This window comes from Herpailurus yagouaroundi, unplaced genomic scaffold, assembly GCF_014898765.1.
Source record: "Herpailurus yagouaroundi ecotype Mexico unplaced genomic scaffold, PumYag 100, whole genome shotgun sequence".
Lineage (NCBI taxonomy): Eukaryota > Metazoa > Chordata > Mammalia > Carnivora > Felidae > Herpailurus > Herpailurus yagouaroundi.
In genome coordinates, this window is record NW_024412391.1 from 40,937,785 (window position 1) to 40,963,441 (window position 25,657).

At 40.3% G+C, this 25,657-nt stretch overlaps 1 protein-coding gene across 1 annotated transcript in view; it reads right to left on the minus strand.

Moving 5' to 3' along the window:
• Positions 1-4,455: 4,455 nt before the first annotated feature.
• GARS1 (glycyl-tRNA synthetase 1) overlaps positions 4,456-25,657 on the minus strand; it is a 44,002-nt gene continuing 22,800 nt past the window's right edge. The window contains exons 9-17 of the mRNA XM_040472333.1: positions 22,241-22,403; positions 20,770-20,934; positions 17,710-17,817; positions 16,750-16,895; positions 12,312-12,397; positions 10,374-10,483; positions 7,238-7,331; positions 6,366-6,556; positions 4,456-4,760 (exon numbers count right to left, since the gene is read on the minus strand). Coding sequence (XP_040328267.1) covers positions 4,635-4,760; positions 6,366-6,556; positions 7,238-7,331; positions 10,374-10,483; positions 12,312-12,397; positions 16,750-16,895; positions 17,710-17,817; positions 20,770-20,934; positions 22,241-22,403 — 1,189 coding nt within the window. The 3' untranslated portion in view covers positions 4,456-4,634. The remainder of the gene's footprint in view (positions 4,761-6,365; positions 6,557-7,237; positions 7,332-10,373; positions 10,484-12,311; positions 12,398-16,749; positions 16,896-17,709; positions 17,818-20,769; positions 20,935-22,240; positions 22,404-25,657) is intronic.

Sequence of the window (25,657 nt, forward strand, 5' to 3'; positions counted from 1 at the left end):
GGCAAACAGGAGTGTTCTGAAAGAAGTTCCTGATGCCAAGTAAAAACTGTATGTTCTTTTGGGCAAATATCCCCAAACGGGCTAATGTTGAACAGCAAACAAGAGGTAAAAGCAGGAAGACGAGCAAGTGCCAGATCAGAGAGAGAAGAAAGGGGAAGGAGAGGAGTGGGGAGAGGAGGGGGGGGGTCGGGGGAAGGGAGAGGAAGGGAGGGAAGGACAGATGGGGAAGAAATTCTCTAGCTAGGGCATTAAGCGGTCAGTGGTTGCGGACGGAAAGTGAGGTGCACGGACACAGGAAATAGCGGTTCTGTAGCACACAGCAAGCCTACGAATAGTCTTCTCGCACCTTCTCTCATCTTCTTCTCTAGGGTAAGCAACACCTTCCTCCAGGCAAGACCTACAGACAGTTCTCTTAAGGTAAGTCACGATGATAGAATAGACTTAACCTGGCTGGAAGCATCTTTCACCAACTCCAAAGTGTGGGACTGGAAGGAAAGGTCTTGAGTTCTAGGGCAAGGTTATATGCAAGTAAGCATGTTCTGAGAGCAATAAACTATTTAAACGTTGTAATAAGTGACTGACTACGGCTCCGGTGCAGTTAGGAGAGTGGCTGGGACAGGAAGGAAAGTTCGTAGGCTTCTCCAGAAGCCCTGTCCCTCACAGACGTGCAAGCCCATCCAGTGAGCCACAAAACCAACTCCAGGATTCTAAGACCCTGATCGAGCTGGCTCTCGGCTCAAGATCAGCCATTTTGACTGCATTTACCTCTTGAGCCTCCCCGTGTTCCTGCTGCTGTCGGAGAACATGTGGATTTCCTCATTGAGGTTGAATATCCTGAAGCATTTCTTTAAAGGCGAGATTTTCTTAGACACTTCAAGACACTCTTTCTCAAGTGATCTTCATCTGTAGTCACGATAGAAAGTAGCAAAACCCAGGTGGCAGCATAGTGTGACACGATCACGTACGTTGAACTAGGTTCAAAATTGGTTCTGCCCTCAATTAGCTGAATGAGCCTGAAAAGGTTTAGCTTTCTTTTCCTTTTATGCGAAAGGACATTAATAATACTTAAAGTATTATATGGATGAGACCGAACACACAGGGACCCTCTTTGAACACCGCCTGGCACATGGTAGGTACCCTACAAAAGTGCCTTTCCCTCTGGAAATCCTGCTACAAGTTCACAGAAGTCTCTGGACAGAATCGGAGCAGGCAGGCAAATTCGACAGAAAGGGGCAGTTCAGCCCCCAACACAAGATGCTCGGGGTTTGTGACAGCACATTTAGAGACGCCTCGGTGGAGTGGAAAAAAACAACACCCATGGAATTCATCTTTTCTGGAAACTTTGGTGTTGACTTGACCCCTATTGTCAGAAGAGACCCTTCATTCAGAAGACCTTCCCAGGTTTGGAGGCGGGAGTTCTCAGGCTCTTTATGGCTTGAGCTGAAGCATACGTTACAGCAGTGGCTCCCCTAAGATGATTTCAAAATAATATTGGTATGTAGGCCCCACCCTGGAGAAACTCATTAAGTTGGTTTGAAGGGGACAGAGACATGGGTATTTTTTTTTTTAAAGCTCCTGTGATTCTAATGTGCAGCCGGGGTTAACACCTTTCACTGGGGCAACAGATTTAAAAAGATGTCCTTTACCATGGCTAGGAAGATACACCATCCAGCTGGGAGCACAGCATGTCACAAACACAAGAGGGCAGGGCCACAGGCTGCTTCTCTCCAGCAATTCTTGTCGAAGTTCCCAGATTGTATCCCAATTTCCGGAAGAGAACTTAATTCCATCCACATGATTTTTAACACAATTACTGCTCAGAAGCAGCCCAATAAGCAAGAATTATTGAAGAGGCAATAAGGTGAATTTTGAGGCACAGCAAAATTATTCATCCGTTCACTTACTGAATCAACTAAATTTCTTCATGGTGTTGGCCCAATGCCAAATTACAAGCGGCCGTTAAACAGACTACCAGCAAAGATACCGGTGCAAGTTTCTTTAATGTGAGCAATGCTATCAAAACCTCTCCATCGTAGCCCCAACCAAGAGATACAGAGTAATCATTTTTCCTGGTGACAGAAGGTTAAGTGCAACTGTATTCAGAGAGAATTTGGATTTACTTCCAGGGCATCCAGTTCTCTCATGAATAGATTCCATCGGCTAAGACAGTTGGTACCATTCCCCTAAGTTTATACTGGTTCAGAGAAACATATTAAAGGGCCCAAATGAATCTATTTCAAGTGATTTATTGAACAAGATAATTTTCCAAGCTGTTGTCACAGAAAGCCATTTGACATCTCTAGCACCATCTCACCCAATTAGTAAGATCATTTCTGTATTTTTATGACGTGGCAATGAATTCCTTTTCCGGAACATCCATCTGTATTCCGTAGTTTACTATTATGAGCTGTTAAGCCGTATTAAGGCTCTGGGCTCCTGCAGAAGTCGGGCACAGGCCACTTCTCCGGACTTAACTCATCGTATTCGAATGCCCTCAAATCCAACCTGTTTCAAAGAAACTACTGCATTCTTATGTACATTCCGTGAAAAACAGTCCAAATCTGACCCTTCTTCTCCATCACTGTTTTTTGGAGAAAGTGATGAGCAAGAGTAACTTCTCTGGGAGACGGTACTATTGATCTAGCTTTTGTCGAACTAGCCCACAATCTAATACATATAAATATATAATGAAAAGGCCTCACAGCACAGCCACCCGGAAAGAACGGGCTTTAAATACACATTGAGCCGGAACCGAAGAGGGGTATGTCACGTGCGTGTGCACACACAAAACTCTCATGTGTGAAGAGCCCCTTCTGCTTGTGCTCAGAATCAAGTATATATGGCACAAACAGAACCAGCGAGCTCTGCCACTGGCCCACAGACCCCACTCAGGTCATCAGTCACTTCAGGGACCATGTGTGTTCTCTCAGGAGAAATCATGCACTGCCCTGGGGGGGGGGGGGGGGGGGGAGCGGGTACAGAGAAAGGGAGGGCTCCCAGAATTAGTATCCAGCAGCTAAACTCATGACAGATGTATCTGCCAATGAAAAGTGAAAAGAGCTTTACTTCTAATCCCTTTATGATCCAAAGTAGGCAGCTCCCACTATGGATTACATGTATCTTTACTATTAATGAGCTCGTAACAACGTCTGAGGTGGTGATGACCGACTGACTATGGAGGTACTCGCTGTAAAAGAAGTCCGTGAGAAAAAGGAAAGACAACCCCCAGTCCCAACGTAAGAATATGCACCAAGTCAAGAGCTATAAGCGTATGAGGTGAAAGAAATCCCTAGAAAATGATACTCAGTTTATTCAAAATCTAGTTCCTTGATGCTTAATGAAAGCAGCAGGCAGGAGAGAAATAAGCTTCAGTAAAAGGCTTTCTTACCAAGAGGTTTGCTTAAAAATTCAAGACTCATCCAAAGTCTATTCACTGAATACCTACTACGCACAGTGCTGTGGTAGGCATCATCGGAGAGGAGAGAAAAATGAGAGAATCCCCGGGGTGGGGGGGGATGGGGGGGGGGGAGAGATCCACTACTTCAATTGTTCTTCACACCCAAGGCCAAGGCAACATTCTGGAGATCACCCCGCCCCCGCCCTATACTGTCTGAGAGGAGGCTGAGACACTAGACAAAGTCCTAACCCTGGGAAGAGTTGTTCAAATTCACACATCCTTGAATATCTTCCTGACAAATAAATATACGTGTTCTGAATGTTCTATGCAAAAACATAACATGAGTAAAGTCCCTCAAAAGCTGAGCCCAAACCACCCAGCTGGAATCATCACCGGGATGGTGAAGAATGCCAAGTCAGGCATGACGGGTGGGGCTCCTTCAGCATCAGGGGTTCGACGGGAAGCCAAGTACAAGCACGCCTTAAAATAGCAGGTTTCTGCCAACGTGTTCCCTCCCGGAGACCTAGCAGAGCGTCATCTTCTGTCCGCAGAGCATCATGGTTGGCACCCTGCACCCCCACAGCAGCAGGTGCCCCCCCCCCACCGCCCCTGCCGCCCCTCCCCACCTCGGCTTCTCCTCGTCGTTGTTCCAGCTGCTTAGGGAATGCTGCCTCTCTAGGGCAATGCATCGCTTTCTCAGAAAAAGAGAAAGAGTAGGAACAGCAAATCCAGAGAGACAGAAAGTAGACAAGTGGTTGCTTGGGGCTGGGAATGAACTGTGATGCTAAGTGCACATGCAACTTCTTTCTGGAGTGATGGAGATGTTCTAAAACTGGATTGCAGCGATGGCTGCACAACTCTAAAATACACGAAATAAACGTCACTGAATTGGACACTTAAAACTGGTGCGTTTTATGGTATGTAACTTTACCCCAATATGGCCGTTAATTGAAAAACACGTATCAACTGTGTTTAACATTAAGCATGAGCATGTCTACCCAACGGTGGGAAAAACAGCTCTACTGAAAGTGCAGACACATGAGCAAATGGATTACAAGTTTGTTCAGAATTCCTTCGACTTTAATTGTGGGGTAAGGTCAGGCAGCCACTGAGGATAAAATGCAGTCCCCGGGAGCAAATGCGATGCTGTTTGTCAAGTGGACATGAGAAGAGCTTTTTTTTTTTTTTTTTTTTTTTTCCAATTAGGGCAAGTGGTCAGAAGTCGCCAAAACTGTCGTCATTCCTCGATTGTTTCTTTTTTACCAGTCTCTTGCCCTTCAAAGACAGGATACCTGGCCTCCACATCGGCCCACGTGATGCTGCCATTGGCCAGATCGCAGACCACGCTGGGCAGTTCAGAGACCTGCAGTAACAGGAAGGAGAATTCTAAGAATCAACCGACTTGATTAGACTGTCAGAAAGAAAATTCACCCTGAACTCAGGAGAGCCAAATCAGTGTCTAACTAATGACAAGGCCCCTCTACAAACTGGTCCCCACAGAATGCTTTTCGTCACTCTCACGGAAGCCTCCTTAACTATACTGACTTCTCTGCCGGGCCTGCGTTCATGCTTTTCCTCCCAGCCCGGAATGTCTACCGGCTCCCCCTGGATAACTCAATCCTCCCCCAGAGCCCTTCCTAATTATTCTAAATTTGTGTCACCCGAAGCTACTCCAGGTGTTAAATTTAACCCTAAGAAGAGGAGCTCGTCAAGGAACACGAATGAGCGGAGACTGGCAAACTGGAGGGCCCCAACCAAGGGGGTCAGCTGTTCCTCAGCCATAACCAAACACTGGCTACCACACGGCAGAAGTTCCTACACCGAACATGCATCAGAATCATCCAGACCGTTGGAACAGTCGTGCCCACCCTCTATCCATCTCCAACCTCCCAGCCCACCCTTCTGTTTCAGTGGGTCTAGGGTGAAGATTTTGCTTATTTAACAAAATCCCAGGCGATGCGAAGGCTGCTGGTCCAGGGACCCCATTCTGAGAATCACTATCAGATGGGAATGTAGGTCCAGAGTAGCCAGAACTGGTTTTGTAAAAAGACAAACCAGAAATGCAGGACTTACAACTTAGACTATAAACTCCTGTGGAAAAAAGCAGTCTTTTACTTTTGTTTTCCCTAATTAACTCTCTGTAGCAAGCTGAGCACACAATACGTACTCTAAATAAAACCTCTGCTAAAAATTAATAAAGGAGTCAGGCAGTTGTCAAAGTGGCTGTTCTTTCCTTCCCCTTTCATACTTTTCCTATTATCCCTATCATCCCTTCTCATTAAGTAAAATTACTGAACCATTATTGGCTGTTTTGAATAGATGAACAGGAAAAGTTTAGACATGCACATGTATACATTTAAAAAGAGATATAAAGATAAAATGTCTATCCCCCCCCCCCCCCCCCGCCCAAGCCTGCCAATAAAACTATGGAAGCAACCACTTGGGATCATACTTCTCTTGCCCAAATAAACAAACAGCTACATAAAAGCAAACTGCTGGAGAATGAGCCCAGAGTGAGCCAAATGGTTATAAAATATTAGATAACTGTTAACGGTATTTTCATAATTAAACCAAGGGGATTTGTGAATCTGTGCTCTGATATAAGCCTATGATTAAAATTCAAATGAAAAAAAAGAGGGGGGGAGCATAAATACAACAAAATCCAGCTCAAATCAGAAGGCACCAGTACACATTTCTAAGATTAAAATGCCTGGGCGCTTGGGTGGTGGAGTCAGTTAAGTGTCCGACTTCAACTCAAGTCACGACCTCACGGTTCATGGGTTTGAGACCTGCATTGGGCTCTGGGCTGACAGCTCAGAGCCTGGAGACTGCTTCAGATTCTGTGTCTCCTTCCCTCTCTGCCCCTCCTCCACTCACACTCTGTGTGTCTTTCTCTCTCAAAATAAATAAACATTAAAAAAAATTAAAAAAGAAAAAAAAAAAAAAAGCCAAAGAGAAGGCCAGCCACCTCTGCTCTAATCTGCCGCATGGAGTCTCGGTCCCGCAGAGTTGCCGTGTGAGGGGTCTTGTTCACCGTATCGAAGTCGATGGTGATGCCAAAAGCCACACCAATCTCATCAGTCCTGGCATAACGTCTTCCAATAGACCCAGAGGAGTCGTCTACTTTGTGAGAGACGCCGTTCCTGGTCAGGGCTTCCGCTGTCCAAAATACAGTAAATTAAAAGTAAAAAATGGAGAAAGTCCCAATATCAACTAAATATCGTCATACAAGCTCAGGAAACTTATAAAAGGAACCGAGACAAGAGAGCAATAAGTAACAGTTGCAAAAGAAAGAAAAATCCCCCAAGTTTCCTAGGTGGCTTGCTGGAGCCCAACCCCTCAGTCCTACCTGCATCTCACACAGCTGCAGGGCAACAAGTATCCAATCAAAAGCCAAGGCCAGGAGGCCCCGTCCAGACTCCACCACCTCTACTTGTACGACCCCAAGCAACTCAGTGAACTCTTCCCATTTCCCAACTCTGAAATAAGTGGACCGCCAGAGGACCAGGAGGAGCCCTTTCAGTACTGTGGGTCCAGTGGATGCAGACCCCCTCGGGTTGTTAACACTCACTTAGGAGCCCCTGATGGAGGGAGCAGCACTGAGGTCAAGAAGAGAAGCAAGGATATTTCAAATCTGACACTTGGGTCCCACCCTAACTCAAATGCTAGGAGAAAACGTCCTGAACAAGCATACATCTCTTAGAAGTAAGAGCAGAGGCTGAAATCACTTAGATGTGTTCTTTATTCGACATGTATTTTTACTGAAAAAAAGATACACTTCCTAAAACTGAGTCTACTTGACAGTGTTCTCCTGGAGATTACCCGATTAGATTTGCTTACATAATTCCTTGACAAATGGCATGAACTCCTGGTTTTGGCTCAGTGGCAGGACCGAACATTTGAATGGAGCTACGACAGCAGGGAAACTGAAGAACTACATGGTTTAAAAAGAAGAACATCCAAATACATTAGTTTATAAACATTACTGTCCAAACTTCATTATCAAAATACCAGAAAACATGACACGAAAAGCAGTGTGACAAAAGACAGAAGACAAGATAGAACCAGAAGGATCTGGTTTGCAGCTCTGAATTCGAACCGCCTTAGTGAGCTCTGGATCTTGGTTTCTTCATCTAAAAAGCACATATCGACCATCTGCTCTGCTTACTTCATAGGTCTGTTATAAAAAGCTGAATGACATGAAGCATTCAGAAAGCTACCATACGGGCGCCTGGGGGGCTCAGTCGGTTAAGCATCTGACTCTGGATTTTGGCTCAGGTCATGATCTCACGGTTCCTAAGTTCAAGCCCCACATCAGTGCAGAGCCTGCTGGAAGACTCTCTCTCCCTCTCTCTCTGCCCCTCCTCCCCTCATGCGCATGCATGCTCTCTCTCTCTCTCAAAATTAAAAAATAAAATAAAAAACAGAAAGCTACTATATAAGATGGTTATTTTTTGGTACCACATAAAAGCCTTACTTCTTTCTGTGGAACTTCCCTCTAAATCATCAAATAGTAAATAGTGCCAAAACACAAGATCCAATTCTGTCCTTTAAAAAATTCAGCATAGCCAAAGGATCTAGGAGTCTTAGTGACCAGGTAAAACAGACAAGCTTAATTACCTCAAAACTGTATATCCAAAAGAAACAGTATAAAACAAAAAGAGATGTTTTGTATACCTATAATAAAAAGTACAACCCTCCTAAACTGCTCCTGAAACAGGCTTCAGAGTTACTCAGAAATAAAGAAAGCAAAGATATTTTGTGGAAGGCAAACTAGTCTACCATTTTGAGTTGGAAATAAGAGCTGACCAGTTTTTCAAAAATATTTGTATAAAAGGTCCATGGCAAAGCAAGAATATGGAACGCAGAATGAATAGGTTCCACAAAAATAAATGACATGGGTTCCAGCTAAGTCCCTCAAAAGCCTATTTAAATGCTAAGCAACTGTGACTATCCCGTTGTAAGTAAACCCTAGACTCCAAGGCTGCCCAAATCCTAGAACATTCGCATTCCTCTTCTTTTTTTTTTTTTTTTTTTTCTGAAAGAGAGAGAGGGCAGAAGTGATTGAGGAGCAGAGAGAGGAGTAGAGAGAGACTCACACGAAAGGCAGAGAGAGAGGAAGAGAGAGAGAAGCAGGGCTAGAACTCACAAACTGTGAGATCATGACCTAAGCTGAAGTCAGATGTTTAACCAACTGAGCCACCCAGGTGCCCCTCTTCTCAATCTCTCTCTCTCTTTTTAATGTTTATTGATTTTGAGAGAGAGAGAGAGAGAGAGAGAGAGAGAGCAAAGGAGGGGCAGAGAAAGAGAGGGAGAGAGAGAATCCCAAGCAGGCTCCGAGCTCAGTGTGAAGCCTGATGTGGGGCTCGCTCTCATGACCGTGAGATCATGACTTGGGCCAAAATCAAGAGTCGGATGCTTAACCACTGAGCCACCCAGGCACCCCTCCTCTCCTCTATCTTGTGATAATTCTATTTAATGTGAGAGAGAAGCGAGGACCTGCCTTTATAGAAAAATAATTTTTTACATCTCACTGGCAATGTTTTTATACCAAACTTATAGGAAAATTGATTAAGGGACTATGTGATAATAGTTTAGAAACATTTTTGGCTTCCCAGAACCTACTGAAATTTCTCTTCATGAGGGTACTCTCTATGCCATTCATAAAACATGTCACTAATTTATTCTTGCTTAGCCCTTATGAAATTTCTACTAAAATCCTACTTATATCCGTATTGTTATATTCAAGGAAACAGCTAAAAGATTTTTTTAATCCTTTTATTAGAAAAATAAACAGAAAAGGCTTGCAGCAAAGTTGATATCTAAAAAGAACACTTTCCGTATCCTGCCATGCCTCAAGAATAACCGTGCCTTATATTTACATGTCTGGTGTCTAGACTAGGTTCTGTTGAATGAATGAAAAGCTGTTCCTCAAATGTCAGGAAATGAAGACACAATGAGGGTAGAGAACAAAATAGTAAGTTTATTAGCTGCCTTATTACCAAGAGTATATCAGACTTTCTAAAATACTGGCACCAAGAACTTATCAGTCTATTCTTCAAGGTTAAATGTCCTAAAAAGAACTAGAGAGTTGACGTCTAACGTCACGTACACTCAGCTGCAGAATGGCCATGCAGGTAAGACTGTTTCATTCAGTTAATTTGATACACACGGTCTCTCCACTCTAGCCAGTCCTCTAATTGATTTCCTGGAAATCTGTGCCTATAAATTAAAGGAGTGTAATTTCTGCAGGCAGTAGCGAGGTAAGAAAGGTGAAGGGAGGCAGAATGAAGAGATAAAGTGGAAGGCATGGAGCAGTGATTCAGAAGCATCAGGGTCAAAAGAAAGCTTGCGGGAGTTAATGAAGACTTCTTAGAAACATTTATCCTTAGCAGAGCTTGAATGCTAGGAGGGCTGTACCGCAGACGTTACTGCCCAATTTACTACCTGTCAATCTCCCGCACTAGAATCGCTTGGGGTTCTTATAAAAAAAATACAGATCCCTAGGTCTCAGATCTGTGAATCAGCATCTCTGGAGGAGAACCTTTACCCCCCAAATCCCCCAATTTTATGCTGTTTGAGAAAGTTCTCTTTAACACTTACTGCACAGAAACAGTTAAGTGGCTTGGCTAAATTCTCTGAGCCGTCCCCTTCTTCCCAATTTTCTGAAAACATGTACCAGTATCTTCCATTGATGCAACACAGATAGTTCCCCCAAAGTAATATGTTCGGTCTCAGAATAAAGAGCACCAGCCAACTAACACAATGGCATCTAGAATAACCTGCACATCCTAAAGCTCAAGTGAGCTACATAAGAAAGTTTTTTGCTTTGTAAAGAGTTAAGCAAAGAGGAATGTTAACATCACTAAAACATTTAGTAATTAATCAATCATCCAGAGTCTTCTTAATAATGTACTTCAGGAAATTACATTCTCTGACACTGTAAGAGAATAGTGTACTGTACAAGACAACTTACCGTTCTCTGTTCATCTCCCTCACGTACATGGAATGTATGTTCAAATACCGTATACATGATCCTGCCCAGGCCAAAGGAGGGTTCGATTACATTCGGAACAACTTCTTCCACTGAAAACGAGATAGAAATCCAGTAACATTCTCTCAAACCCTGCGTAATGCATTGCAGCTCCTCTCTAAACAAGTCTTATATACTTAGATACTAAAAATATCTATTCTGGATGGATTTGACTGCTCCCGTACATCAGAACAAAAGCAGAACATTCCTTAAAACTATTTGCTGATAGGAAACATGATGCCTTTAAAGAGTGAAAGTGGAGTGAAAAAGTTTTTCACCAAATTTAGTTGTTTATATGGCAGTGAAAATGACACAAGGTACCAGAGTATTCCTTCCACAGTATACCACAGTTGGTAAGCTACGATCAACAGCAGCTACTCCATCATCTGCCTTGCCTTGCAGAAAACATTAAAACTCTCGAGCTTTTATAAGACTTTGCTAGAACCAAAGATCTACCACCACAGCTGACAAAACTAACAAAAACAATTCCTACACACAACAAGTATCACATGCTTTTGTGTTTTTATCTTGCTATCTTGATGAGAACTCTTTAAGAAAGCCAAGTTACTGCCATTGTACTTCCAAGGTTCTGGGGTCAAGAGGCCTTCAGAGAAGTTTGTGCAGGAATCTGTTCTCAATCAAAGACATTTACCAGAGGCCCCACATGGGTGAGGCTATACCTGTGGTACACATAGGAAATGTATTCATTACTTACCACTCACAAAGAAAACACTGCTAAGCACTGGGTCTAAGGTAACTGAGCTTAACCTTAGAGAATTTGTTTCAAGGGAAAGGAGATAAGTAGAACCAAAAATTCACATATGTGGAGGAAAAGGGAGGCTGTTTCTTTTGTCTGTGATAAAGAGTAAGAGTAACATGGTAGAAATATGACCAAGGTATTTTCTGCCCATCCTCCTGGGTCATCCAAGCAACAGTAAAGTGCAGTTCTGAACCGGCCACCAGAGTGGTGGCTAAAAAGCCCCAAAGCAAGAAGTATCCCCTGCTTACTCCCATCACTGCTCAGACTGCTTTTACAGCTCACGGAAGCCTGGCTATAGGGCAGGCCAAACACAAATGGAAAAGTAGGCCTACTCTCTCCATTAGCGGTCCCTTCTCAAATACCCACCTACTACTCTCAGTTTCCAGAAACTTCTACTCAGCCACAATTAACCATAAGCATCCTTTGTATATTCTCCAAAACACTCATATCCCAATTCATATAATTTGTTCTACAAAAATAATCATCTCCTTGTCTTTTAAAGAAGCAGGAAAGATCATTAATCTAAATGACTTTTAACAGATTAATTTTGCCACAAAAGACAGGAGGGGTGAGTTCTCTCCTTTGCTTAAGAAACAAAAGGACTTTTCCTTAAAATGAAGGAAAAAAAAAAGACGGTTTTCATCAAAGAGATATTCTTCATATGCATCTCAGGCCATAGGAAATATAAAGGTGGCATTATAAACTATTTTTCAATATTGACACAATTAAATTTTTTAAAAAGGCAAAAGATAATGCCTTAAACATATTCATCAGATTTAGGGTTGTGGCATTAAAGATCTATTCTTCCTCTTCAAATTTTCTGTAAAATGGTTATGTCATAAAACTTAAAGAAAAAAAAAACTTCAGGGATTGTGATGATTTTAAGTTTATTTATTTATTTATTTATTTATTTATTTATTTATTTATTTCGAGAGAGAGAGAGAGAGAGAGAGAATGCTCGTGAAACGGGGGGAAGGGGCAGAGAGAGAATCTGACAGAAGAGCCCAACATGGGACTGGAACTGACGAACCCTGAGATCATGACCTGAGCCAATAAGAGTCGGACGCTTAACTAACTACACCACCCAGGCACTCCGTGTTTAATTATTTTAAGAAATTTACCATGTAGTGTTTTCTGGAATCTCTTCACGTTGACCATGTCTTTTGTTAACTGAAATGTTTTCCCCTCAGTTTCAATAGTGAATTCCCTACAAACAAAACACATCTTGCATTAGTGAAATCATGCATCCTTATGCCTTAATTTAAAGGAGTTTTACCAACTGCTTTACTGTTTTCATTTTAAGTGTAATACAGCTTGGTCAACTCTCCAGGTAAAATAGGTAAAGCCAAATTTAAAATATTTCATAAGGAATACCAAACTAAGTATTATATTAACAATGGCACCAAATAATATTGTAGGAAGCACCCAAAAATATGACTTGTCTTATAAAATTCCACAAGTGACCCAATGACTAATTCCTTTTGTTTTGAGATGAAAATAAAGCCCAAACCAATTTGTTTTTAAATTCAGTTTTAGAATAATTACAATGAATTTGTCAGAAACAGGCCTGCTGGCAAAAAGACCACTGTTCTCATTATTGTTCCAACTAATGTAAAAGTGACAAGGTTGTCATCTAATAGGAAGTAATCTTAAAACCTCCACACTATTCCAAAATAAACTTTGACACTTCTGTTGGTGAAGATCAGCTTCAAGAAGTTTAATGATTCTGTCTGATAACCCTCCAAAAATCACTGACTTGCATTGTGTTCAGGTCCTGAGATCTGCCCGTTCCATTTCAGGTTATAACAATTTACCTTTACAAAGCACTTCATTGCAGTACCTATATTTCCGCTTAGGAGGTATTTCTCACATTATAACTGGTCTGGATTCATCTTGGCTCACAAGCAGCTTGGTGCCAGGAAAAGAGAGCCCTCGTGTGGTTGTCTTTGGAGCTGTATACTTGGCACATGTTGCACTGTGTTTTTGCTAGTCTGTAGCACTGACAATCTCATGCATTTTTTGAGTGGTTTTCACTGATTTCCTTCATTTTTACCATTTTGTCTGAAGTTTGTTAAGTGCATTAAAATTCCATTACATAAACATTATCATATATTCTCTCTGTGAATACAGTCTAAGTGCAGAGTAGGTAACAGTTATAAAAAAGCTGAAATTAGCAAAAAGATCCCCATTACGTAAGAATAATTAATAAAGGAAGTGGTCATGTTTGTGACAAATAATGGTATCTAACTAGTGCTCTAACTTGTCCACTTTAATGGGATTTGATGTTGTTTTAGCATAAGCAATGTTAATTCTGGGAGACCAGAATGTTTTAAAATTTTCCTACTGAAATGGACGATCATATCTTCAACTTGTTATAAGCATTCATCTTACGACAGTTGTTTTTTTTTTTAAGTTTATTTATTTTGAAAGAGAGAGAGAGCACAAGCAAGGAAGGTGCAAAGAGAGAGAGGAAGAGACAGAATCCCAAGCAGGCTCTGTGCTGTCAGCATGGAGCCGGATGTGGGGCTCGAACTCATGAATCGTACGATCATGACCTGAGCCAAAATCCAGTCAGACGCTTAACCAACCAAGCCACCCAGGTGCCCTGTATGATAGTTCTTTTGACTAAATGTATGTACACGTGCAACCACCATCAATCACCCTAAGGCTCCATGGCTCCATTTCAATCCCCTCCACAACAATCAGGAAGTGACATGCTTTCTATCACTATATACTAGTTTCACCTTTCCCAGGGTTTTGCATATTTGTGTCAGATTTCTTTCACTTAGCCTATTGTCTAGGGTCAAGTATGAAATATATCAGGGTTTGCAGGCCATATGCAATCTCTCGTACTCTTTGTTTTTTTAAGTAACTCCTTGAAAATGCAAAACTCATTCTTAGTTGGAGGGCTGTACAAAAAAAATGTAAAAGATTTTTCAAGTGCACTTAAAAAACTGTACTCTTGGGTGCCTGGGTGGCTTGGTCGGTTAAGCGTCTGACTTAAGGTCATGATCTCATGGTTCATGAGTTCAAGCCCTGCATCGGGCTGTCTGCTGTCACACAGAGCCTGCTTCAGATCCTCGGTCCCTTTCATTCTCTGCACCCCTCAATAAAAAAATTTTTTTAAACCTGTATTCTTTGGTTATTAAGTATTCTATAAATGGCAATTAAGTTGATTGTTTATACCTTTAAACTCCTATTGTTTTTGTTTTGTTTTAAACTCCGATTTTTGTTTTGTCTGCTTACTCTACCAAATATTGAGAGAAGGGAATAGAAATCTGACTATAATTGTGGATTTGTCTATTTTTCCTTCTAGTTCTATCAGGTTTGTTTTACATATTTTGAGGTTGTTTTTAGTTGTATACAGTTAGAATATGCCTTCTTGATGAACTGATCCCTTTAACATTATGAAATGTAACTCTTTCCGTACTAACTTCCCTTGTTCTGAATTGACTTTGATGTTAACTCAGCCACTTCTAACTTAATGATTAATGTTTGTATGGGAAATATTTTTTATTCTTTTACTTTTAAGCCTATTTGTGTATTATAATCACAGCAAATTTCCTGTAAATAGCACTTAATTGGGTCTTGATTTCTTTAGCTAGTCTGACAATTGATGGCTATTAATTCAAGTGTTTAGATAACTACATTTAATATAATTACTGATACTACTGAATTTGAAGCTACCATCTCATGAGTTACTTTCTATTTGTCCCAACTTTTCTTTGTTTTTCCCCTCTTGTCTTCTTCTGGAGTATTTTTTATTATTCTATTTTATCTCCCTTATTGGTTTATTAGTTACATTCCTTTGGTTTTTGTATTTTTCCAGGTAATTGCTCTAGAGCTCACCATATGTATTTTTTCAAACTTATCATAGTCTGCTCTCAAATAGTATTATGCCACTTCACATATAATATATGCACCTTACAACAGTATATTCCCAATTCTTTGCTCTCATCCTTTGAGTTACTGACGGCACACATTTTACTTCTATATGTTGTAAATTTCACAATACATTGTTATTGTTTTTGCTTTAAACAGCACATTATCTTTTAAAGAAATTAAAGTGTCCTTTATCTTACCCATATTGTGAATTGTTGTTTCTAGAGCTCTTTATTTCTTTGGTAGCTAATTTCCACACTTCTGCCTGAAGAGCTTCCTCTAACACTTCACCTAGTATAGGTCTGCTGGCAATGTATTCTCTCAGCTTTTGTTTGTAAGAAAGTATTTTGCTTGGCAGAGGATTTTTGGTTGTTAAGCACCTTAAAAGATTTTATTCTATTGTGCTGTGGTTTGCATTCTTATCTTTGCTCCTTTTAATGTAATGAGCCTTTGTTCCCCTGGCTACTTTAAGGACATTTCTCTTCATGACTGGTTTTCAGCAATTTGATTCTAATGTACCTTCATGTGGTTTTGTGTTTATTTTGCTTGAGTTTGAACTTTTTAATTCTGGGTTTTCTGTTTGTAACAAATTTGGAAATTTCTGAGCAACTGTATGTATCTTCAGCTATTTTCTCTGTATACCGTCTCTGGGACTCCCAATTACAGATATGTTAGCCTCATATTAGTCCAAAGGACATTTTTTCCCCAGTCTTTCTTTTTTTCTATAGCTTCTTTTTGGATAGTTTCTATTGCTATGTCTTTGAGTTCAATGATCTTCCTTCTGCAATGTTTAATCTACTGTTAATCCCATTTGGTGAATTTTCATTTGCAAAACTGCCTCTAGATGTCCACTGTCTCTTTTTATATATATATATTTCCATTTCTCACCTCAGATGTTCATGTTTTCCCTTACATCTGTGAGCATATGAAGCATATTTATTACTGTTTTAACATCCTTATGTATTTATTCATCATGTTTGTCACTTCTAGGTGTTTCTTCTGACTGACCTCCTCAATATGGGCTATGTTTTCATGCTTTTTCATGTGTTTACAAATTTTTTTTATTGTTTGTCAAACATGGTACATTTTATATCGTTTAGTGCTGGATTTTGTCATATTCCTGTATAGATTTGTCTCTACTGTTTTTATATTCATGCTTAAAACAATTACAGAGACCACTCCAAAGCTCAAAAAAAGAGCAATGACTGAGAGGTATATGCCATTTCTAATTATTCCTCAGTCACTTCCTTGGACAAGTCTCCTCCTCTAAGAAAGCTATTGGGGGAAAAAAGATCTTTATAGTTCATTTCAAATCTATTTCCAGGCTATAATGCCAAAATCTCAGGAATGACAGTTCTATAAATATAGCCAAGAGATAATACTTACCTGCAAAAAATTTCTAAAGAAACTAATCTCACCCTTTCAGAACCTGCAGAGAGATCATCTCTAACTGAAGCAAATAAAAGTACACATCTTAGGGACGCCTAGGGTAGCTCAGTCAGTTCTTGATTTTGGCTCAGGTCACGATACCAGTCATGGGACTGGGCCCCACACTGGGTTCCACACACAGCATGGAGCCTGATTAAGATTCTCTCTCTCTTCCTCTGCCCACGCATACACTCTCTCTCTCTCTCTCCCTGATTAAAAAAAAAAAAGAATACACGTCTTAAATCTTACCCTTTCTCATTCAGTAGTTTTTCCATCTCTGTAATGTAGCACTCCTCACAAATGGTAAGGTATTCCAGCACCAGCTTTGCATCCTTCTTATATGCCTTCCCAATTGCTCCCTTATTGGGTTCAAACTGAACAACACTGACTGTTTTGTATGAAGTAGTCAAGGAATCCAAAAACACAGAACTGCCATACTATGGGAATGATCTTGAGAACAATCCATCGTCGACATAAAACAACGACCAGTTCTCTATTGGCATCCTAGACACTGTTTATACTGACGTCAAATGCAAAATGAAATAACTACCCTCAAAATCATTCAGACAAATCCTCACTCAAAACAGGTAAACGCTGTCAACAGAGATTTTTACAAAGTTATAGTGACATGAAAGGGATATTATCAATCAGCAACACACCCTGATACACAGCATAATAACCTCTGCTAACCATTTATCGGACTTCTGAAATGTCTCAAACACAACAGGATCTATTTCCTGTCACTGGCCTAGCCCTGAGGTAAGCTCATAAACTCACTGCCTGGTAAAGAATGGAAAGTTCTGCTTTATGGATTTACAGATCAAGTGAACTAAATTATTATTTCACCTACCATTAAATGGCACTCATCTTTTAATAGAAGTAGCACTCACCAGGTGCCCTTTATTTAAAGAGCATGTAGGTGGGTGCAGGTGTGGGGAAATGCATTTTGGAAACAGCTGACAAAAACTGGCCAATACTGTGAAAGATGTTCAGAGCATTTTTCTGAATATGCCTCTTTTAAAGACCAAACATCGGATGGGTGTGTCGGATTAGAAAAATGAACACAGGAAAGAAGCAATGACAAGGGTAGATATTGCCACAACATCCAAAACATCTCAGTTTATCCATAGAGTGTACAGAAATGGACTTAGCCATTTTCAGGATGTTTACACTTGAGTCCAGAGTTGTTAAAGTGACCAGAAAGGATATAGGCTCTTTCAGAGGTTTCTCAGCTACAAGTGGGACTTTGGTGGCTCGAGCATGACAAGAAAGGTCATAACAGGAACGATCAGCACATCCGACAATCTCAATCCAGCCCTAAGAAGACATAACAGATAAAAACACTTATTACTTACGCTGAGCTCATTCACAGATGCATGCATATTATAACTCTTTCACATACCCAAAGATAATTCAATTATAGCATCTTCATTCAACTTTTATAAATATTTGGAATGGGAATAGTTTTATATATCAGGCAGCTAACAACCCTATAAAATATAATTCACACATATACACAAAACTGTCTTGTTTTTTGGACAGATTTATTCTGCCATATTGTGAATGTGGGTAAACTAATATATTCTAGGATTTATTTATGGAAATAAAATGTGAACTTAGACAAAACCAGTAGATGTGTTTCAAATTTGTGACCGTGATTCCAAATGAATCTGGCAAAAACCACTACTCTCTGAGGATGAAGTGTCCACTTGCTGTCACAGCTTGGCATCATGTGGCTGTGCTAAACACACACCTCGGCTGGCCATGAGTGTGGGCATTAATGTTCAATTCAGTTTCCTACCCAACAAAAGAAATCTCGGTAAAGAGCAGGTAACATTTAAGTCGTAGACTAAAACTTCCCAGCATTACCACCACAGAGATGTCAGGGTCATTTCCTGTTAATATCTATGATACTTTTCAAAAGCACAACCTACATTGTTTTCAAAGACCCTTAATAACCTGTTATTTGAGTAAGATCTAAAGAAGTAAAAGGCTTATTTTAGTAGATACCTAGTTAGTCCTTCTCGTATGTAGTTTTTGGCCTTTGATCCAAAGAGAATGGAAAAATGCAACCATCGCAACCATAAGCTTTCCAAGCACATGTTACCACACGGGGTGTGTGGACTAAAGAGGGCAAATATAAACCTCGTAAGCTCAGAAGCCCCAATACATAACCACAACAACAAAACAGGAATTAAAGAGAAAAAACGAAGCCTAAAAGCACGTAACTTGATCATCTGACATTCATGGAAGATGTCAACATATTTACACACTAAAAGGTAAAATTACAAAAACATGTCTGAGGATGGCAAGCAACAATTCTGGGCTTACCTCTGAGGAAGGAGAAGAAAAGGGTGAAGCATTAGAGGTCTCAGCAACTTTCTTTTTTTTTAATTGAAAAAAAAAATATGGAGTACATAAAAATAAACTGTTAAAGTCTTTTCTTGAATGCATAGACCATCTAGTTTCTACTGAGCGGACTGCTGTACTGACAGAGGCTTCAGATGGGCAGGGAAGCTCTTTACCTGTTTCATTTCCCTGATTTAAGTGAGGGAGAAACAACTCTCCTTTGTTCTAGGCTGCAATGGATCAACTTGAATAGGGTTTTGGCATTTCCTTTCCTTTCTACAACATGCTCAGCAAATTGCACCAGGTCACTACAGTTTGGTAAACTGTTAACAACTATGACATTTTATAAAACAGCTAATTTAATAAAATCACTACTGTGAGGACTTAAAACAATAAAAAAAATCTTTAAAGGAGTTCTCCCCTCCCCTGAGAAGTGCCTGGTACTTTCAGGCTTCTGGTTTTGTTTAGCTTTCCAATGACCTTCCGTAAAATGTTGCAGCCTAATCTCAATGCTGAGCCCACATACCCTTTTTTAAAATATTTTCTTTATTTGTAAAAAAAAATCGAGGTACAATGGACATGCAGCATTGTGTTAGTTTCAGGTGTGCAATGTATTGATTCAGTACTCATACATACTGCAAACTGAGTGCCCAGGAAGTCCAGTTAACATCCGGCACCAGACATGCTTACAGAACTTGTAGGATTTATTCTCTCAGCAACTTTCAAATATATAAAACAGCGTTATTAACCACAGTCACCATGCTGTTCGTCACCTCTCCCGGACCGAAGCCCACATTTTCTCATTCCCAATACTTGACAGCTTGGCCACGGCTCGCAGGGGCCCTCGGAAAAGGAGGAGCATGAAGTAGCAGGCTTTATTAAAGCAATGTGGCACAGTGGTTAAGAGCACGGGCCTGAGTGAGACCGCCCTGGTTCGTGTCCCAGCTCTACCACTCACTACCTGTGTGGCTCAAGCATATTACGTCTCGGTGCTTCAGCCTCCTCAGAAATAGAACCTATGAGGAGGATTACATAAAATAATACATGTGAAGCACTTAGAATGGTACACGGCCCTTGCCAAATATACATGTCAAATGAAGAAACAAATGAAATAAATAAAATGTAATCCAGGCCACATCCAGAATTTAAATTGAGACTGCAAGACAAGAATCTGTATCTGCTTTAGTGAAATTAGAGTCAGGGCAAATGAAGAAAGGGAACTTAAAGAGAAAAGAAATAATCTTCTCTCACACAAAACAGGAAATATTTTGTTGGTTTGATCTGTAAATAAGAAATTCCAGAAAATCTAAAACATGTAAAGAAGTGAGCATTCACCTATAATCCAAAAATAATGACTACTATCATTTTGGCATACGTGTGTCATGCAAACCTACGAGGAAAAGAATGTAATAAGAAAATCTTAACAGATTACAGAAATTCTTTCCTAAATTCACAAAAGAAAAAGAATATTTTAAAACATCGGTGACAGCCGCTACAGGTATTTGTATACCATTATACATATATACATGCGTGTATGTTTGCAATGCATGTAAAGTCATCTAAAACAGTGGCTGGAAAAACCTATGAGGCTAAGAATGGTTTTTACATTTTTTAAGGTTATTAAAAAAAGAATAAGGGGCGCCTGGGTGGCTCAGTCGGTTAAGTGTCCAACTTTGGCTCAAATGATGATCTCACGGCTCAGAAGTTCGAGCCCCGCGTTGGGCTTTGTGCTGACAGCTCAGATCCTGGAGCCTGCTTCTGATTCTGTGTCTCTCTCCCTCATCTGCCCCTCCCCTGCTCGTGCTCTGTCTCTCTCTCTCAAAAATAAATAATAAAGCACATAAAAGGCAATTTTGATATTCATGCTCCTAAGTTAACAGCGTGATGGTCACATGCTAACAACCCTCCCATTCTCCTTACATAGGACGTTTTAGATTCGGCATCCCAACAGTCACAGGCATAGTGGGCCATCTCATTCTCCATGTGCTGTCGGAAGCGGAGTTTATCTGGAGATACTCCAACCTTCGTGAGGTAGAGGTAGATGCGGCCAATGAAGTAGCCTAATACTGAGTTGTTAATCACACCCTAAAAAAAATGAATGAATAAACAAGTAAATAAATAAGCAAGCAAACATGCGAGCAAGCACAGAGGAAGGAAAAAAACATGCACATTCTTTCAAAGGCCAACATACCGTTTTCAATCTATTCATAATCTACTGAAAAACATTCGAAACACAAAGTAAGCTAATTTATCCAGCTTTCAGAACAATCTCAAATACCCAGAATGTGACTGTGGCTATTTTTAATGGGGTTAACGTCAAGTTAACAAGCTGATAATAATGGGAGTGATTCAAAATCTTTCTGCCATACTCACTGGGTCAGCATAAAATTCAGCCCAATACCTCACACCCTCTGTAACTACAGTATTAAAAATGACATTCATAATAATGACCCTATGGATTGGAAGATATATTTCTTCTGAATTAACAGAAGTAATAAGACACGTTGAGGGGATTTTAACGTATCCTTATGCACTGAAGTTTGTACACCCCACATTGTATGTGTCATCTTACTATTACAGTACCAGAAGGATCTTAGAAATCATCTAGCCCCCATCTCCAACCTGCTGCTGGGCTCTTCTCTACAAAATAGCTGCCAAGTTATCACCCAGCCTCCAGTGGAGTATTTTCAGGGGCAGGAAGTTCATTGTTTCCTGAAGCAATTCACTCCACTATCAGGCCACAGCTACTATAAGAAAGTTTTCACTCACTCATTTCTCCAGACAAATGATTGGAGAAATTTTATTCTACGCAAGACTTTATCCCAATACAGAAGAGATTAAAATCCCGAGGGCTTGCTTTCTGTGAGTCACAATGTCTCCCCAAAAGTAGCACACATTGAAAAAAGTTGGATTGATAATGCAGAGTTCAAACCAAGATCTTTTTTCCAAGTGCTCTGCTAAATATGTTTTTCACGTTAGACCCCATGGCCCACAAATCGGCATGTTCACGTAATTTCCTCCCATTATAACAATAGTATAGAATAAATACTATATAAAAACAAACTCTATATAAAAAATAAAATGACCGGGTTGCCCAGGTGGCTCGGTCAGTTAAGCACCTGACTTCAGCTCAGGTCATGATCTCGCAGTTCTTGAGTTTAGGCTCTCTTCTGTCAGCACAAGCCCTCTTCGGATCCTCTCTCCCCGCCTCTCTCTGCCCTTCCCCTACTCATGCTCTCTGTCTCTCTCAAAAATAAATAAACATTAAAAAATAATAAAATAATACAATGACTGCTAAAATAAATATTTTATCATTCAGTACACAGAATTTGTTAAGTGCTGGAGTCCCTGAAGAGGAATAACCTAAAGGAAGTTACCGACAGAATCTTACCTGTTCAACAGCATCTCCTAGGCGCATTTTCCTAGCAGACTGTCCGCTGACCTGGGCTTTTGCTGAATACAAATAAAGGTGGAGGTCTGCGACATTCTGGAACTTGGGATGGTCCTTCTCACTGGGATCTACAAAGTGCTCAATTTCTGCCATTGTGAATTCTCTGGAAGCAAAAACATAAAAGTGGCATGCTTAACTATAAAAAATAAATGAGGCCCTTATTTTCAACTTTATTCTACAATGATATAACCCCTCACACGACAGGAATCTTTTATCACTACACAAGAAAATTGTTTCCTAAGGGAATGGCATGAAAAAAAAAAGTCTGATTAAGTTTGTGTAGGTAGTTGTTATTTTTAAACACATTAATGAAAACTTCACTACTTGCTTAAATAGTATTTTAAAGAAATACAGTCAAATTTCTCTCAAATATTAACTCCTTCTATCTAATGACAAAGATTCTTTGCTTGGCCAAACTTTAATCAGTCTCCTGCACCTCCTCCTAGGCCCATCTGTACACTTCCTTATAAAATCCAATTTTAGCAAGCACCCTGCTAAGTCAATTTAACCAGAACCCCTCCCCCGCTTGCTACGTGTGATCACTTCTGGTATCTTTTAGGGTTTGTCATCCTCCACCATCCCCCACATGGTATCTGATCACCCTGGCCTGCCTTCGGCAAGATCCTGTTAGGCTGGTTTAGTCAGAATCCCCCTTTCCCCTGATATTCCCTTTTAGTAATTTTCTAACTACTGACCCCCACCATGCTTCTTGGCTATAAATCCCCTCTTACCCATGATATATTCAAAATTGGGCCCTGTTCTATACGGAGATCCTTTTCCCCTACCATAATAATCTTGAATAAAATCTGTTTCTACCACTTTCATTACTGTCCATCTCTGTTTTTCCTTTGATACTAACCACAACAACAAAAGATTCTTACTTTCAATGGAAAATAATTTTTAAAGAACAGATTGATACAGTTTTCAATATTAGGAAAACTTAAGCCAAAGTCAGATGCAAAAAAGAAATGAGATATTTAATAGTGACTTCCAAATAAAATGGTTTTCCTTAAAGCACTAGCAAGTCTTTATAAATATACACTAAATGAGTTCCAATGTGAAATTAAAAGTGAAGTGAAACTGTTCTTTAGCTTTTATAGCAGTTTGGTTTCTTCCTTTTTCTTGCTCTGAACAAGTAAATGACAGATAATGGCACCATACGGCTGGCTTCTTTAGAGTAACAGCTTCTTGAATAAAGTGTTATTCAAGGTTGAGGACATAAGGTATAAATTGAACAGGCTAACACTAAGCTAACTGCATAATGCTGAAATAAATATGCATATAGTAATGGTTTCCCAAAGAGATTTCTCTGAATGGCAATTAAGTAGCTATTGAGGGAAAAGTGGTTTAAGCTATGAGTGAAAATCAAATCTCTCTTCTTTAAACAAACTCTCCCCCCCACACACACATTTACTACTGCACTTTCATGATTATTTCAGATGTTTCAAAGTAAAGAAAAATTGCTTAAATGGGTTTTAAAAATACATGAAATGCATTGCAAAAGAGCTCTGATTTTTAAATTTTATTTTTTAATGGTATTTACTTGGCCCCACAGCACCTATATCTTGTCTTCTGACCACTATCAAACATCTGTGTGCATTGAAACATGACAGAGAAGCACAATGTCTGTCCTTACATAGCTTAGAGCTGAGCTGGGCTGTTAGGAACAGAACATCTAAAATGCAGGGCATATCAAAATAAGGGCCCGGCCCAGAATCCCAAAATAATCTGCTGCCAAAGCCTTTCCATCTGTCAGCTCACAGACAGGAGGTGGAAATCAAAACTAAACACGGATTTTACCAGCAGTCTCCTGTCTTTGAGTTCAGAGACTGTACCTGCAACTGCGGAGAACAAAAACACATACAGGTCTAGAAGACAGAACCAGCCAACCAAAGTAAAAATAAATTTTTAGGGGCTCCTGGGTGGCTCAGTTGGTTAAGCGTCTTCTGACTCTTGATTTCGGCTCAGGTCATGATCTCACAGTTCCGAGCTGTCAGCGTGGAGCTTGCTTGGGATTCTCTGTCTCCCTCTCTCTCTCCCCTCTCTCACCCATGCTCGCTCTTGCTCTCTCTCTCTCAAAATAAATAAATAAACTTAAAAAAAAAAAAAAAATCCAACTCGATTTCAGCTCAGGTCATGATCCCAGGGTGGTGGGACTGAGCCCCACATCAGGCTCGGCACAGAGCGTGGAACCTGCTTGGGATTCCCTCTCTCTTTCTCTCTTTCAAAAACAAATAAATAAATATAAATTAATAATTAATTAATTTTAAAAATTTCATATGAACACTCCAATACTCCCAACCTAAAGAAATCACAGCCAGGCAAAGACCTAATAACTCTATGTCATCAAGAGGAAATCATAACACTAAACAAATCCTAGCCCTACCCAACCCATGTAACAAAAAACACAGGGTTACTGGCTCATGGAAGAATGAACAGCCTTCTAAGTCAGGATCTTACAGGGGCATATACCAAAAACCAGCCAGAATCCAGACAGGATGCTTTAAACTGAAAATGACCGGGGTGCCTCAGTGGTTCAGTCAGTTAAGCTCCGACTTCGGCTCAGGTCACGAGTTCATGGTTTGAGCCCCACATCAGGTTCTGTGCTGACAGCTCAGAGCCTGGAGCCTGCTTTGGATTCTGGGTCTCCCTCTCTCTGCCCCTCCCTTGCTCGTGCTCTCTCTCTCTCTCAAAAATAAACATTGAAAAAAATTTAAATAATAATAATAAAGTGAAAATGACCAAGGAATAAAATGTCATGAAGTCCCACAGCCAGTTAACTCCTAGAATCACTCCTCAGTTCTGAGTTGGTTTTCCGATTTACCACTTTTTATTCCAAAGGCCTTACTTTGTGATCCTTTATAACTTGCAAGAGCTACTCTACATGATGTAAACCCTCTCTAAAACACCGGCTTTAGACAAAGTTAGTCTTACCCAGCTTCCTCGGTATTTTGAAAGCATGCCTGCAGACACTACTGGAGCAGACAGCCAAAAAACAAAAGGAAAAAAAAAAAAAAGACAGAAAAAAAACAGAAAAATAAAAGACTCAAACCTGACAAGTTTTGCACTGTTATCATAGCTGGCTAAAGTTTCTGACCACCTCTTTTTTTCTGCACCTCTTTTTTCTCCCACCTGTTTTTCTAAGTCTTGAAGCCCTTCCTCTGTGCAGTCTCCCCTTTCTAGACCAGAAGGCTGAAGGAATCATAGGCCTGAAGATACAGTTTGGTCAATCACAGGAGTGTTTCCTCAGTGGGGGTCATGGACTAACAAGATTAGGCAGGTGGTTTGGGTGCTTTGATGTAGAGTCAGTGGCTGGGACATGCTATTACTAAAGTCTGTAATTACAGTGAGTAAGGA